Source organism: Pseudogymnoascus destructans (assembly GCF_001641265.1).
Source record: "Pseudogymnoascus destructans isolate 20631-21 unplaced genomic scaffold scaffold_3, whole genome shotgun sequence".
NCBI classification, from domain to species: Eukaryota; Fungi; Ascomycota; class Leotiomycetes; order Thelebolales; family Thelebolaceae; genus Pseudogymnoascus; species Pseudogymnoascus destructans.
In genome coordinates this window covers 977060-993339 of record NW_020167522.1, presented here as the reverse complement: position 1 = coordinate 993339, position 16280 = coordinate 977060, and the positions used below count along the sequence as shown (strand labels likewise).

The 16280-nt window shown below is 52.1% G+C and overlaps 5 protein-coding genes across 5 annotated transcripts; 4 read left to right on the top strand and 1 right to left on the bottom strand.

Annotated features, from left to right (window-relative positions):
• Window positions 1–251: 251 nt before the first annotated feature.
• Window positions 252–3031, top strand: VC83_01595 (uncharacterized protein; the record flags this gene model as incomplete). The annotated part of the gene is made up of 5 exons (XM_024465270.1): window positions 252–387; window positions 548–815; window positions 863–1359; window positions 1415–1623; window positions 1676–3031. The coding sequence occupies 5 exons, from the start codon at window positions 252–254 to the stop codon at window positions 3029–3031; spliced, it is 2466 nt and encodes an 821-aa protein (XP_024327439.1).
• Window positions 3032–3872: 841 nt separating this feature from the next.
• VC83_01594 (uncharacterized protein) lies at window positions 3873–4703 on the top strand (the record flags this gene model as incomplete). The annotated part of the gene is made up of 1 exon (XM_024465269.1): window positions 3873–4703. One exon carries the CDS (start codon window positions 3873–3875, stop codon window positions 4701–4703), a length of 831 nt encoding a protein of 276 aa, XP_024327438.1.
• Window positions 4704–4958: 255 nt separating this feature from the next.
• VC83_01593 (uncharacterized protein) lies at window positions 4959–7445 on the top strand. The gene is made up of 3 exons (XM_024465268.1): window positions 4959–6221; window positions 6272–6371; window positions 6423–7445. Exons 1-3 carry the CDS (start codon window positions 5200–5202, stop codon window positions 7095–7097), a joined length of 1797 nt encoding a protein of 598 aa, XP_024327437.1. The 5' UTR covers window positions 4959–5199; the 3' UTR covers window positions 7098–7445.
• A 649-nt stretch (window positions 7446–8094) lies between these two features.
• VC83_01592 (uncharacterized protein) lies at window positions 8095–9420 on the bottom strand (the record flags this gene model as incomplete). Its single annotated transcript, XM_024465267.1, has 3 exons — window positions 8095–8543; window positions 8802–8940; window positions 9352–9420. The coding sequence occupies 3 exons, from the start codon at window positions 9418–9420 to the stop codon at window positions 8095–8097; spliced, it is 657 nt and encodes a 218-aa protein (XP_024327436.1).
• A 62-nt stretch (window positions 9421–9482) lies between these two features.
• VC83_01591 (uncharacterized protein) lies at window positions 9483–9908 on the top strand (the record flags this gene model as incomplete). The annotated part of the gene is made up of 1 exon (XM_024465266.1): window positions 9483–9908. The coding sequence occupies one exon, from the start codon at window positions 9483–9485 to the stop codon at window positions 9906–9908; it is 426 nt and encodes a 141-aa protein (XP_024327435.1).
• Between the last annotated feature and the right edge of the window lie 6372 nt (window positions 9909–16280).

Genomic DNA, 16280 nt, shown 5'->3' with positions numbered 1-16280 from the left:
CCAGCGGTGAATTCGCGTTGCGCCACCATCGTGGTCGGCCTCGGTGGTGAGCGGCCGCACAGCCGCGCGGAAAAAGGGTGGATCCTGGCACCATAAGCGCATGGACAAAGACAACCAGATACCACTCACACGGCACGTGAATTCATCGTCCTTCCTTCCACTTGCGTAGATATCCGGGGCGCTTGGATGCTACATCGACTATATACAATTATTGATTTGTTAATGTACAGAATGAGGTTGATGTTGCAAGGATGAATCCCACTGCAGATTGGGAAAAGCTGGGGGAAAGGTACTATCGCAAGGTCCAGCTCTACACTGAAGTGTTTGACCAGGATCTTGAGCTTGAGAATCACATTGTGACAGGAGCCCCTTATGGCGGAGCTATAGGTATGTTATTTTGAAATGCTCAGTTTTGGGGCATTTGCCTTGCCTCATGATGCTGCTTCTATTTGACCCTTTATTGTCAAGACACCTTGAGCGTCCTTTGACGGCTCGTCTGCAGTTGGACAGCCGCACGTCTTTCACCGTACACTAACAATTATCACAGCTCTATACCATGATGAGGCAAAATTGCATACTTTCCGTGGCAGTCAAGCTTCCAAATCAAGCATTGATGTGTGTAGTTGTGCCGGAAAGCTCATTAGGCGTATCAACTGGGACAAAGGTTCCATCAAAGGCCTCGGGTGGTCGGAGGATGAGAAACTATTAGTAGTTACCCAGGATGGAACGGTTCGCTGTTACTACAACTTACAAGGCGACTTCTCTCAGTTTTCTTTGGGTCACGGGGCGGAAGAATTTGGTGTAATTGCTTGCCGGTAAGTGTGTCGACTAGATGGTGTTGGCAAATGCTAAACTTACGCAGGTTCTATTCCACCGGGTTCGTGGCTCTTCTATCAAACAATCGTCTAATCTCTGTCTCTCGTTATGAGGAGCCACGGCCGAAACTCTTGGCCGTACCACCTGACGGTGTCGTCCACTCTTGGACCCTAGTACCACCGGCATATACGCTGTCTCGCTCAGTAGAAGTTTTACTGGCTATAGGCGAAACGATATATGTGGTGGATGCCACTGAATCTGATGATCGAATGCTTGATATTGGTCCATTTATCCATATAAGCGTATCACCAAACGGAAAGTTTGCAGCCTTATACACAGAAAGCGGCAAGGCATACGTTATCACTAGCGATTTCCAAAACCGATTGAGTGAGCATGACTCGAAAGCAAAGACACTTCCAGTGGATCTTCTGTGGTGCGGGAATGACGCGGTAGTAATTGCTTGGGAAGACGAAGTCCACCTGATAGGGCCAAACGGCTCAGCTGCAAAGTTTTTTTACGACGGCCGTGTTCACGCAATAGCTGGTATTTATAACCCTATACTCCGAATTTTGTGATGACCCCTAACTAATATATCCAGACCACGACGGTGTTCGTTTGATAACCAACGATGTATGCGATTTCCTCCAGAAAGTACCTGAAGTTACAGACGAGGTTTTCCGATTTGGAACTGTATCCCCCGCGTCAATCTTACTCGACGCCGTCCAACAATTAGAAAACGAATCACCAAAAGCAGACGACAATATACAACTTATTAAGCCCAATCTTGTAGAGGCTGTCGATGCATGCGTAAGCACCCTAAACTGGGCATTCACGCGTTGTTGGCTAACGCATTTTACAGGTTAAAGCTTCTGGGCATGAATTTAGCATTCACTGGCAAAAGCAGCTTTTACGGGCTGCGTCGTTTGGAAAATCAGTCGTCGATATTTACAACTCTGATGAATTCGTCGAAATGTGCGAGATCCTCCGCGTCCTTAACGCTGTACGATTCTACTCGGTGGGGCTTCCATTATCCTATGAACAGTTTATCCGCCTTACGCCCGAGAAACTTATTGAGCGACTCATCAATCGCCGAGAGTACCTTCTAGCATTACGTATATCGTCGTACCTTCGTCTCCCCACCGACCGTATCTACGTCCATTGGGCGAGCCAAAAAGTCCGCGTATCCTCCGAAGACGAAGCTATCATCTGCCGCCTCATCGTGGAGAAGCTGGCCAATAAGCGCGGCATCTCGTTCGAAGAGATCGCACGCGCTGCCTATGATGAGGGTCGGGGCCGTCTTGCTACAGAATTACTCAATTACGAGCCACGCGCTGGCAAGCAAGTCCCTCTTCTTCTCAGCATGGAAGAAGACGAAATCGCACTCGACAAGGCGATCGAAAGCGGTGATTCGGACCTGATATTCTTTGTCCTCCTCCAGCTTAAGAATAAGCTGCCACTAGCTTCTTTCTTCCGTGTGATCAGTTCTCGGCCAATAGCAACCGCGTTGATTGAGAGCTCCGCAAAAGGAGACGACATGGAACTACTAAAGGACCTGTACTATCAAGATGACCGTCGGACCGATGGCGCGCACGTCTTTGTTCATGATGCTCTCGCTCAGCGTGACGCACGAGGGGCTATTGATAAGCTTACCCTGGCTGGCAAGTTGTTGAGTGACTCCAAGGACACGGTATTCGATCTCAAGTCTATACAAGAGGCACAGACTCTTTTGAAGATGCAGGAGGCATTCGACCGTGACCTTGAAGAGACTTATACTGGGATATCAGTCAACGAGACCGTATTTAGACTGCTACGGTCCGGTTATTCCAGCCGCGCAAAGAAGGTGCAGGCTGAATTTAAATTGGGCGAGAAGACGTTCTGGTGGATAAGGCTGCGTGCACATATCGCTTCCCGTGCATGGTCGGAAATCGAGACCCTTTCAAGCACTCGGAAATCACCAATTGGATGGACACCATTCTTCAACTCTCTACTGTCGGCTGGAAATCCGAAGTTGGCATCTGTTTTTATCCCAAAGTGCACGGGGATAACTGGTGCAGAACGTGTGGAGATGTGGACAAAGTGTGGTATGATTAAGCAAGCAGCAGAAGAAGCGTTTAAGGCGAAAGACTTGAAGGTATTGGAGGAGCTGCGGGGAAAGGCGAGTAGGCCAGGCGATGCCACAGAAGTAGAGCGACTGATTGCCCAATTAAAGAGGTGATTCCCCTGGTGCACCTGGGTCTGTTTGGAATCACTATCTTTTAGAGGTTGTGCCAGGCGGGAGACGCTAAACATATTTCGTAGCCTTGGCAAACATAATATTCTAATTTTGAATCTGTTGCACGGAGTTAAATATAAATATATACTCGTCCAATGCGTGGAACGCATTGGACGAGTATGCACAACCAATTTCATGGAGGTATAAGGCAGCCACATAAAAATTGTCACATGAATGATCGCCAAGTGGGGTGTCAGATCTACTGGCTGACGCGTTTCTACCGATCTCGATCGGCAGCGATCTGGTGAAATATGATATCATCCTTGAAAAGCCCCTAGAACCTCCACCATTTTACACTAGACTTGCACTAGCAACACTCTAAACAACAACGATGCGGCGAACCCACGAGCGCTCCGCTAAATGGTTCGCCGAAACTGATGGGGCAACTCGGGGCGGCAAGGTCTCGCCCAGATGTGGAGAGCGATACGCAACCAGGTACTAGTCAGGTTGGTGGAGGAGGGAGATGTAGTTCTAGTGGGGTTGGACTCCATTTATGTGGCTATGATGTCGACTGATTATCCATACGACACACGCTTGCGCAACATCTACAGGATGTGGGGTGAATGGCGAAGATGCTCTTACTCTATTCCCTACATTAGAGGGAAAGAGCAGCTTCTTTTAACATGGCAACGAACTCCCTTGTACGATCAAACAACTTAAACTAAACGAATGTGTACAAAATATATATCCGCCGTCAATTACCATTATAGTTGTACCATCGCCTGAACAAATACCTCTTAAATCCTCATTACGAACATCGACTCACCTCTCACCACTCCCTACTATGGGCTTGAAATCCGGCATCGCCCTCAAAAGCCTGCAGTGGGTCTTCCGCGCAGTGCAATTCTGCTCCTCGGCCATCGTTCTCGGGATTTACTCCTACTATCTCGCAACACTCTCCAACCACGCCCTACCTATCTCTGGCTACCTGCGCTCCGTCGAGGGCATCTCTGGCGCTAGCGCGCTCTACACGGGCGCCTCGCTCATCCTACTGTGGTGCCTCGGTGGCTTCCGCTGGTTCGCCTTCCTCGCCATCATCCTTGACGTCGCCTTCGTTGGTGCCTTCGCCTACATCGCCTGGGAGACGCGACATGGCGTCACGAGCTGCACTGGGCAGGTAGAGACACCCTTCGGCAACGGCGACGCCAACAGCAAGCCTCCCGGCGGCAAGGGTGGTGTCACAGCCCTCCCAGATCTCGGGTCCGTTTGCACGTTGGAGAAGGTCTCCTTCGCTGTGTCGATTGTCGCGATTGGCTTCTTCCTGCTCAGCGCATTCGCCGAGATTCTGCTATGGAAGCACCACAAGCGTGAGAAGCGATTCGGGCCATCCCCAGCGAACAACTACACGACCGGGTCAGCGCCGGTGAAGTGGAAGTTCTGGAAGCTTGGGAATAAAAGGAAAGAGGCGAATGCGGGACTCGATATGAATCCGCCATATGAGCCACCGGTGTTTCCACTAAGCGGGAAACCGGGGAATACCTATGTGAATGAGGCAAATCCAGGAGGAACGGGAGGCTATGCCTATAGTCGGACGGGGAAGGCGGATTATGCAAAGGAGCAGGGTTTATATGCCCAGCAGGCTTCCGGGGTCGCAGGAACACCAGGACAGTATTAGAGAGACGGCTGACCAGGTTACAAATTGAGAGGCGAGAGGCGTGGATTTAATTTCAGACGTGTCACGGTAGCACCTTGTAATACTCGAGTAATAGAACATTATTTCTTTCATGTTTACGTGAGCGTCCCTTTGCCATCTCTTTGAGAATTTATATGTATGTATAATCGGTATATATAGCCCCCACAGTGCGACTGGAAGTACTTCCCTGCCCCCTGCCGCCGTTACTATCGGCCGTTCCGATGACCGAGCTGGACGATTCAGAGTGCGCGGTCCCACCCCTCCCAAATCCCCAAATCGCCACTACGAACGACGTTGCGACTGCAGCAAGTACTAGTATATTGAAAGTGCTTCATGGCGTAGTCTTAGTATCCTGTTCTGTTCAGAGTAGGATTTGGTTTGGTTTGTTTGAACGCCTTTTGGGCTTACACCCAAGTCCCTCCGACTGACCTGGGTGGTGGACGTTGTGGGGAGCCGCTCGTTTTGGCAAGTACCAACTATGTTTACTCATGCGACCCCGTCATCATCAACTCTGGCAACGACGACCTCTCCGTCTTCCACAGCATCTCCCTCACGATCCAGCCGACTTCGCGGCCTAAGCTATCTTCGAAACTACACCCATAGCCACCTCTACACACGAGACAGCCCGTCTGCATCATCACCTGCCACAAGATCTGAATCCCCGTTGACTCGAGCTACAAGCAACCCCTCTCAATCCTCAGCCTCATTTGACACTGCCGAATTTGAGTCGGCGGCGCTTGTTGTGACTTCCGAGGGCCTTTCAACCCAGCCCACAACGACAGTCGAGTCACCTACAATACAAATCTCTCCCGATACGGCCTTTGCAAGAAGTGGTTGGCCTACAACAGTAGGCGGCCAAAGTGTGACCTCCTCTATACTTCACCGAGAACCGGGAGCAGATCGAGAAGAGCCACCCATGGCCCGGACACGCTCTGGCAGCGCCACAATGCGAGAAGCGGGGTCTGATATTTCACAAATAAACGGTGGGACAGACCCCCATCTTCACGGCTCTCCGCCTCCGTCAGGACCTTTACATGGCCTGGAGAGCAAGCCTACGATACGGTTTTCCCAGCATCAGGACGCTCGCGCCCCGAGACCGTCGTTGATATTCAGCCCCATGGGCCGCACACTGCCAACAGGGAAGGAGATTATACGCGTGGGGAGGTACTCAGAACGAGAGACACAGCCCAACCAACCTGCCAATCTGTCGACTGCTGCGCCTGTTGGCTTTAAGTCCAAGGTAGTCAGCCGCAGGCACTGCGAGTTCTGGGCACAAGATGGGGAATGGTTTATCAAAGACGTCAAGAGCTCGTCCGGAACGTTCCTGAACCATGTCAGGTTGAGCTCCCCCGGGACGGAGAGCAAGCCATTTCCAGTGAAAAATGGAGATATTGTTCAGTTGGGGATCGATTTCAAGGGCGGCGAGGAAATGATATTCCGATGCGTGAAGATTCGCATTGAAGTTAACAGGGCATGGCAGACCGGAATAAACAGTTTCAAGTTTGTCACACAATTGGCTGAACAAAGGACTACAGCTAACATATAGACAGTGTGGCATCCCACCAACGCTTGCAAAACATGGCGAAACAGATACAGTCCACAACTGGAACGTCCTCTCAGGACTGTTCCATCTGCTTGGGCGCAGTTGCTGTAAGTTTATGTCTTACCTTACACCTACCCGATTTCTAACTCTTACACTAGCCCTGCCAATCTCTCTTTGTTGCACCATGCTCGCACACGTGGCACTACAAATGCGTCCGGCGAATTATCAATGGCCCACATTGGCCTCACTTTGTGTGCCCCAACTGTCGAGCAGTTGCTGACCTCGACGCGGACGTGGATGAACCGACAGAAGGCGAGTGGGAGGAGCTGAAACCATCAGACCTGGAGGCCAATACTACACGCGAGCGCCAGGTTTCTTCAGAAGAGGATGAAGTACCACAACCAATTTCCCCACCAGGCATCCCCGACCCCCGAAATTTGAGTCAAGTACCGACGACCCACGTTGAGCCAGTTTCGAATGGTTCACAGGGAGGTTATTCATCGGAAGAACTCATGGCCAATCTTGATATCAACGACCGGGGTAGAGAAACCGAAGCTAGGAGCGAACAGTCCGGATTGAGCGCCCCGATTGATATTGCACGATCGAACCGGTCGGCTTCAAAACGTGGCAGCGATGACGAAAGTGGAGATCGACGAACGCCAAGCCCAGGACATAGAAGTCTGGATGTTTTGTCGGGGGCTGACGGACCCATGACTCCTCGAAATGACGCCGGACCATTTATTTTTGATGGAAGTGGTGGACACAGAGTTGCAGCACAGGCAGCTACCCCAAATATGGGCGCAGTCGTGGAGTCGCCGCCTCCATCGCCCTAGCTGCTACGATAAATACAGGACTACACGAAATTATCCCACGGTATACTACATAACACAGGAACAAATACTATGTAACATTACAAAACTCTTAATGACAACCATTACGTTCAATTCAACCACAACGAGGTATATAAGCATTATAACGCCGTTAGAGGCTATGTGGGAGGACTTTGAACGTTTCTAGTACATGGCTAGGACGGACAGGCGGGAGCATAGGGCTAATAGTTCTGTTTAATCTTATGTTTTCAGGGGCGGTATTATAGGCTGGAGTTACATTTTGCATAGCGCTAAATACCAATCAACAGTTTTGAGTTTTCATTCTCCATCGGCGTATGCTTGCATTTATAGCCTACCAACTGAGTAACCATCACATACGACCATAGACTGGAGAGAATTAGGCACCCCGTCCGCTCTGCCATGCCAGAACTTCCGTATTGGCTTCGGACCTCATTCCTCCCATAACCCCCTAGCGGCCGGACGTAGAAGTGCAGCCTGAATCAGCATGCAAGAAATTGTAAAGCGAGAGCAGATGCTGCGTCTCTACATACATCCAGGTGGCCTTGTGGGCCGGTAAAGGGATATATCATCCTCATCCTCATCCTCATCCTCATCCTCATCCTCATCCTCATCCTCATCCTCATCCTCATCCCCCTCATCCTCATCCCTCCTCATCCCCCCCCCCCCCTCATCCTCATCCTCATCCTCATCCTCATCCTCATCCTCATCCTCATCCTCATCCTCATCCTCATCCTCATCCTCATCCTCATCCTCATCCTCATCCTCATCCTCATCCTCATCCTCATCCTCATCCTCATCCTCATCCTCATCCTCATCCTCATCCTCATCCTCATCCTCATCCTCATCCTCATCCTCATCCTCATCCTCATCCTCATCCTCATCCTCATCCTCATCCTCATCCTCATCCTCATCCTCATCCTCATCCTCATCCTCATCCTCATCCTCATCCTCATCCTCATCCTCATCCTCATCCTCATCCTCATTCCTCATCCTCATCCTCATCCTCATCCTCATCCTCATCCTCATCCTCATCCTCATCCTCATCCTCATCCTCATCCTCATCCTCATCCTCATCCTCATCCTCATCCTCATCCTCATCCTCATCCTCATCCTCATCCTCATCCTCATCCTCATCCTCATCCTCATCCTCATCCTCATCCTCATCCTCATCCTCATCCTCATCCTCATCCTCATCCTCATCCTCATCCTCATCCTCATCCTCATCCTCATCCTCATCCTCATCCTCATCCTCATCCTCATCCTCATCCTCATCCTCATCCTCATCCTCATCCTCATCCTCATCCTCATCCTCATCCTCATCCTCATCCTCATCCTCGTCTTCGAAAATTTCTTCTTCCTCGTCCTCAGAATCAACGCCATTCCGCGGGCGCCGCCGCCTGCGCCTTAAGCACCCAAGCCTGTATTCCCCTCTTAACCCTCATCAGTATCACAATGTAACGATGTACGGTTACGCTCGCGCTACATCCCACTGAGCCAAAAAGACTACAATATTCCGGCTCGCCCGGAATACGCGTAACACGCTTTATATACCACATGTACTGTAACGGCGGCACCCGTTACACACAAACACAGGCGGTTTCCTCCCATCTACCACCACCTTTGATTTCTCCAAGCTTGCTAAATTCTTCTCATCTACAAACACACAAAAATTAAACCGCGGCAAACCCCTCATATTATCCGTGCTTGTGCGCTCATACTCCTCTACAACACCATCAGCCCACCCATCAAACCGCGTCTTGACCTGCTTCTGGGTAGGCGCCATGTAGCGTCGGATCCTCGAAGACTGTCCATTCCAGATGCGCTCCTAACCAGTCACGCCCTGGTCCTAATTCTTTGATACCCTCTTGGGCTTCTTTTTACATAAGTGAAAGGAGCTGGGCCCAGGCTGCGTCGTCGCTATATGTGCAGCGTGTAAAGCGTAGGCCTAAGGGTCTCACGGGAGTCTAGGGAACCAAGTCAGGGGGCAGGAAAGGATCGTATTATAAGCTAGGTCTACGTAGATACAGACTATTGACTAGAGTCCTTCTGTTGGAGGAAGGACTGAGATTGCGCAACGGGCAGGAAAACTCGACAGTAGACTACAGTATATAGAATAAAGGGCAAAAATTATAATCCCTGTTACACTAAACTATCGAATTATATACCCTGTTACACTAAGTGATGCCTGTAAGCCCCCAATTACCCCTGCCACCCCAATTTTGCCCCTCCCACTGACCAGCCTGCCAGCCCACGCGCCGGCAGCCTCGCTGTCACCAGCAACAGCGAGGTGGCTCGTCGCCGCCATTGCCTCAGAAACCCTCGTCGTGAGGCCAATTGAGATTCTTTCTCCCTCTCTTTCTTGGCCAGATGTCTGGTCTCTCCAAGCTCTCGGTTCCTGCCGATAGGACCGAGTACAGCTCGAAAAGCGACCTGGTTTTTGCCCTCCATGACTGGGCCATCAAGGAGAAGTTCTCCTTCCGTGTGGCGAAGTCATCGGGGGCCAGCTGGCGCTGTGCCCAGAAAGAGTGTCCGTGGAAGGTTCAAGGTTGGCGGATTGAGGGAGATGGAGATGAGGAGTTGGATGACCAGGACATAAACGCAGAGGGGGACACAGACTCGGAGGCAGAGGTAGCGGGGGGAGAGGAACAAGCAGGGAGGCGGAAACGGAGGAGCTGGACGATGACACTAGTGATTGTTAATGGCAACCATCAGTGTATTGGCGCCGCTGTCCTAACACACCGCTCGTCCTCTTGCCAGGACTGGCTCGATGTAACGCTGACTTCTAAACGATAGAAGACACAGAGGTTTCTTGCGTAAGGTTGACTTGACAGAGGAGGCAGGGGATTAGACACAAAGGCTTTCCAAGTAACACGTTACAGTATTGTAAAGAATACTATATTGAGTTGAGCACGAAGCTCCTATCTAAGGAAATACTATCTACTTATATAGTGGTGTCGTGCCTCATGGGTAATCTGGATAGTTGGCGGATAGCTAGATATTGTAAGGATGCCTCCTTACACGGGGTGCATTCGGACCCCTAAGGGGACGCGCAGTAGATAACATAGTAGTACAGCAACATAGGGGTTGGAGTCGGGGTCGATTCGGATTACCGACTAAGTAGTACCGAGGGTACGCTAAGCTTGATTAGAGTCGGACCCGAGACGGATATTTAAGGGGTAGGAAGCTGTAAGCTCCCCCTTTATCTTTTTTGTATCCTTCGTAGTAGACCTATAGGATAGAATACAGCATCACCTCCGACTCGCACTCCCATATGCACCTACGGAGAGCCGTATTCCCTGTGTCCTTACATTATACAAAAAAGATCACGCTTGCCGGGGACGGCCGTACCTAAATAATATCCCACAACCGGAACGACTCAGGAGAACTGTCGAAACACCACCGACCGCGACTCGGTGACATTTCGAAGTAGAGACCTGATGACTCCAAATAGCCGTGACCCCAGAGAACTCACGGACAGCCAGTGGATCAGGGTTTGATCCTGCAGAGCAAGCTGGTAAAGTCGCCGACGCGTTGGCGCCGAATAGGATACGAGATCCTAAAGAACCCCCTCAAGCACAGAGGCAATTGTGAACAAGAGTGTTGATAGCTACGAGCTACCGGAAGTCAAACTCTTCCGTATCGACTGCGACTCGATACACCCCCGAATCAAGATGTCGCGCAAGACGACACAAAACCCACCACCCGACAATGACGGTCAACCGCTACGAATGACAACTAGGCAAACCGCCACAGCGGGCACGACCGCAGGGCCATCCGAAAGCCCCCCGGATCGCATAGCGAACTCGAGAACGAGATGCGGGAGCTCAAGGCGATGGTAGCCAGCCTCGTAGCTAGCCAGACCCGAATACCGTCTACGCCACCACCGGCTGCCGACGCCCCAGTGCGCAACATTGAGGCCGACGAAGACGAACAGCCTGCACCGACAATGCGAAACACGCCCGGCACCGTTCGACTGCCACCTGTCGACAATGCGCGCTCTCCTTCAATCCCGGGTCTACCCCGACAGTACACCGTGGACCCTCCGAACCGTTACAAGAAATCCACCATCTCTGAGAAGATTACGCCGCTCAGCGATGGGATAGAACATACCTTTATGCAATGGAGCGCGTCCATTCGGGACCGACTTGTAGTCAATGAGGACCACTACCCTACCGACGTCTCGAGAAGAGCGTTGATATGGGGAACTACGACCGGCCTGGCAAAGAAATATCTGGAACCCCAATACCTATCGGATACGCATGGCTTCCAGAGCGCAGACGAAATGATGGACCTATTAGGATCATATTACCTTACGGGTAATGAGACCGAACAGGCCCGGAACGAATTCGACGATATGCAGATGGGCGAAAAGGGTCACTTACACGAAACCTTCCCCGAGTTCAAAGCCCGCTTCCAAAGTGCGGCGATTACGGGACAAGTATCACAATCGGAGTGGTTTCGGTATATGTGGAACAAGCTCACACCGCAATTCCGCAGCCGCGTGGCGGTCGTGAAGGACCAATGGAAAGGCGATTACCTCACCATGGTCCGAGCCTTAACCGCCTTCGACCAAGAGCGACGCAGGAACGGCGAGTTGAGCTCCCAGTCCAAGAGCGGCGAGTCGAGCTTCCCAGGACGGGCCCGCCTCGGCTCATCCAGGTTCCCGCCTGTGGAGGCCACCAAGACCCAACCACCGAAGACGACAAGAAGTCCGTTGGGTTCCTTCCAGAGGACTCCTTTCATACCCATCGCCCCCAAGCCGGACATAACAGGTCGCGTGCGGACCGCCGTGCCGGCTGCGTCTGGAAACTGTTTCAAATGCGGGAAGCCCGGTCATTTCCAGGACAGGTGCCCGCTCAACCTCACAGTCAAAGAGATTGACCGCGAAGCCCCTGAGCCCGAAGAGCAGTGGGAGGAGGCAGTCGAACTCCAATCGGATGCGTCCCTGGAGGAAAACGACGAGGCCTAGGGAAAGGCTCCTTCCTAGGTCTACGCAAATGTGATCTGCGAGATTTCGACCTACAAGAACTCTTGGGCGGAACCCAGTTCTTAGTCGACACGACGCTGAGTCTGAACGGACTCGGTGTGCAAACGAAGGCTCTCGCAGACACAGGAGCAAACGGATACCTCGTCATCAACAAGCCCTTCGCGCTACGACTGTCGAAGGCGCTTCAGAGCCCCATACGGAAACTGCCCTACTCTGTACCCATACGTGGTTTTCAGCGAAAAATCCAAAGTCACGTATCGGAGTATATTCGGTTGCACTTAACAGTCGAAGGATGCCGAATATATAACTGCCCCTTTGTGCTCCTGGACCTCGGAGCGCAAGATGTGATAATTGGGAGGAAGCTTTTCAGCCGCTTCCGAATACTACTCGACTCTGCAAAGAGCCGGCTAGTATGGCCAAAGGAGTACCCGCCAACTCCTAGCTGGAGCAAGGAGATCACCTTGCCCTACCACTCGCGCGAAACGTCCATTCGACATCCGGCACACCAGTCGGATGCGAATCGTAGGGATGCCGCCATCCAACACGAAGACAGACGCCGCGCAGGCGGACGCCCGATGGAAATGAAAGTGATAATTTCGGACTACGAAGAAATCACCGACTCCCCACCGAGCACACCTCGGAAGGAGGAGGATCCTCCGTCACGACCACCGAAGAGGACGCCAACGCATGGGTTTGCACCGGTGCAGATCTGCGAGATTAGTGCGAATGCCTTCTATCATGAGATGATGCGGAGCGACGCCGAGTTCTTCCAGGCTAGTATATATGAAATTGATCAGATCCTTCGGCAGAGAGAATCGGAAGAGGACGACGAGACGACATCACTCATCCAGGAGAAGCTCCCGTTTGTGCATCGAAACTATGCCGACGTCTTCTCGAAGTCGGAATCAGATCGCCTTCCACCACACCGCATATACGATCACAGGATACAGCTCGAGGCCCCCTTACCAAACGCCTTTTCACCGCTCTACCGACAAAGCACCGAGGAGCTAAAGGCTACTAAGCAATACCTGTTGGAGCACCTCGACAAGGGCTTCATCGCCAATAGCGATAGCCCCTTTGCGTCGCCTATACTATTCGTTAAGAAAGCGGATGGGAAACTGAGATTTTGTATCGACTACCGGAAGCTGAATGGCCTCACTCGTAACGACCCATATCCCATTCCGCGCATCGATGAATTGCTCGGCCGGGTGTCAAAAGCGAAGATCTTCACGAAGCTCGACATCCGACAAGCTTTCCATCGTATACGGATGCATCCCGACTCTGAAGAGTACACGACCTTTCGGACTCGTTACGGATCCTACAAATGTAAAGTGCTACCGTTTGGCCTAACCAACGGTCCCGCAACCTATCAGAGGTACATGAACGACGTTCTCATGTCGTACTTGGATGATTTCTGTACTGCCTACCTAGACGACATCCTAATATACTCCGAAGACCCTTCGGAACACGTAGATCATGTACATAAAGTCTTACAGCGACTACGAGAAGCCGGACTCCAAGCCGACATTAAGAAATGCGAGTTTGACGTTACCCGTACGAAGTACCTGGGTTACATACTGACCACTTCCGGGGTGGAAGCGGACCCTGATAAGATCGAACCACTCCGTAACTGGATCAGACCAACCACCGTCACCGGTGTAAAGTCTTACCTAGGCTTCTGTGGCTTCTACCGCCAGTTCATACGGAACTTCGGGAAAATAGCCAAGCCCCTAACCACTATCACAAGCCCCTCGGAGCCGTTCCTATGGACTGAGGAGTGTGAGAACGCTTTTGAGGAATTGCGACGACAACTCTTAACAGTCCAGGCACTTCACCACTTCGACCCCGAATTGCCTACGAAGCTGGAGACCGATTCCTCAGACGGAGTCGTCGCCGGCGTGCTATCACAGGAGCACCCGGACAAGCTCTGGTACCCAGTAAGCTTCTATAGCCACGTACTAACCGGCCACGAGATCAACTGGGAGATCCACGACAAAGAACTGTTCGCAATCGTGAAAGCGTTCGCGAAATGGAGACCCGAGTTGGCTTCGGTGACACACCGGGTGGACGTCTATACGGACCACCGATCGCTGGAATACTTCATGACCACGAAGGTTCTCACCGCGAAGCAGGTACGGTGGATGGAGCTACTCTCCGACTTCAACTTCCACATTACGTATACGGCAGGTAAGAATAACCAGAAGGCGGATATTCTAAGCCGAAGAGGCCAAGACCTCGTAATGCAGCAAAAAGTCAAGTTAGACAGTCGTGCGAGGGTGTTACTTGGCCCAGCCCGCCTACACCCCCGTATCAGTGCCGAGTTGGCCGACAGTTATGTAGCATCGATTAATGCCATCGACCCCCTGAAAACGCAGATGCCCTTCGATCTGATTGAGGCACTATGCGTAGGCAACCGGAAGTCGTTCGCCGAGACACGCGCGAAACAACCCCTACCGGATGGGTACGCCCTAGCCGACCAACTCCTCCTGTACAAAGACCGCCTATGTGTGAACCGTCACACAGAGCTTTGTACGAAACTCATCCGGGAGGCACACGACCAAGTGTCGACCGCACACCCAAGTGGCAGGAAGACCTACCAGTTGCTCGCCCCAAAGTATCATTGGGTCGGTATGGAAGCGGACTGCTCACGGTACGTACGCAATTGCATGACATGCCGCCTATCGCACACCAATGTCACGAAGCAACAGGGTTTCCTTCACCCCCTACCGGTCCCCGACTACCCTATGCAACACCTTACGATGGACTTTAAGGAGTTCCCCAGGGACAAGCACGGATACGACAGCATCCTAGTGTTCATGGACCGCCTCGGGAAGAGTTCGGTAACCATACCGTGCCACAAGACTACGGATGCACGGCAAATGGCGCAGCTATTCATCGAATGGATTTATCGATTCGGACATACCCCGGTGTCGATCATTAGTGATCGCGGACCCCAATTCGTGTCGTCCTTCTGGCACGAGTTCTGCCGGATCATCGGCGTCAAGATCAAGCTGTCGACGGCTTATCATAAGCAGACCGACGGACAGACGGAAATCATGAACCGATATATCGATCAGAGACTGCGCCCATTCGTATCCTATTACCAGGATAATTGGAGCGAGCTCATCCCTATCATGGATCGGGTCCAGATGACGCTCCCTCACGCATCGATCGGGATGACCCCGTATCGACTCAAGTACGGAACGGATCCCCGTACCAGTTGGGATTGGAACACACCAAAGGGAACCACCCCCCGAGAAACTCTGAACCAAGATGAAGCTAAGGAGGTGGCTACTCGTATGCACACCGCCTGGGAATACGCCAAAAGAAATATGGCGAAAGCGCAAGAAGAGATGTCAAGGCATGCTAATCGACGCCGAAGAGCTGTCGATTGGAGCGTAGGAGACAAGGTCTACCTCTCGACGAAGAATCTCAAAAATACCCGTCCTAGCCGTAAGCTAGGGCAACAATGGGTCGGACCGTATACGGTATTGAAACAGGTCGGTCACACATTCCGATTACGACTACCCACTGGGTCTCAAATACACGATGTATTCTCGCCGGACGTACTCATTAAAGCTCCGAGTAACCCCTTACCTGGGCAAGCACCACCAGAGCCTAGCAGCGAAGTCATTAACGGCCTAGAAGAATGGCAAGTGGAAAAGATCCTCGCCGTGAGACTTCGCCGCCGGCAGCTACAATACCAGGTGAGCTGGGTAGGATTTGACCCCGACCCGGAGTGGTACCCGGCAGCCAATTTCGAGAACTCTCCGCTCAAGCTTCGAGAGTTCCACACGGAATACCCCAACCTACCAGGACCGCCGAAGGACTTACCCGGATGGATCACGGCATGGGAGACGGGCGGGCCAAGCTACGGTCACGGAAGGCACGGCAAAGCAGAAAAAACAGACTCGTTGCTACCCACGAATTTAAATACCCTCTGAGCCAGGGCACACTCGTCCCGGGCTCTTGCGGGAGCCACCCTTCCCAAACGTCCCACCGGCGTCGCAACAAGCGGCTACCACCATGTGAGATGAAGGGTCGAAGCGACCCCACGCGAAGAGCCCAGCCCGAGTTCCCTCCGACACAGAGTCTCATCCAATGGGCGCGGAGAACGTCCCCTCCGCCGCCTCATCCCCATCTTCCTCCCCCCTCTTTCTCTTCTGGCCGCGGGGCCC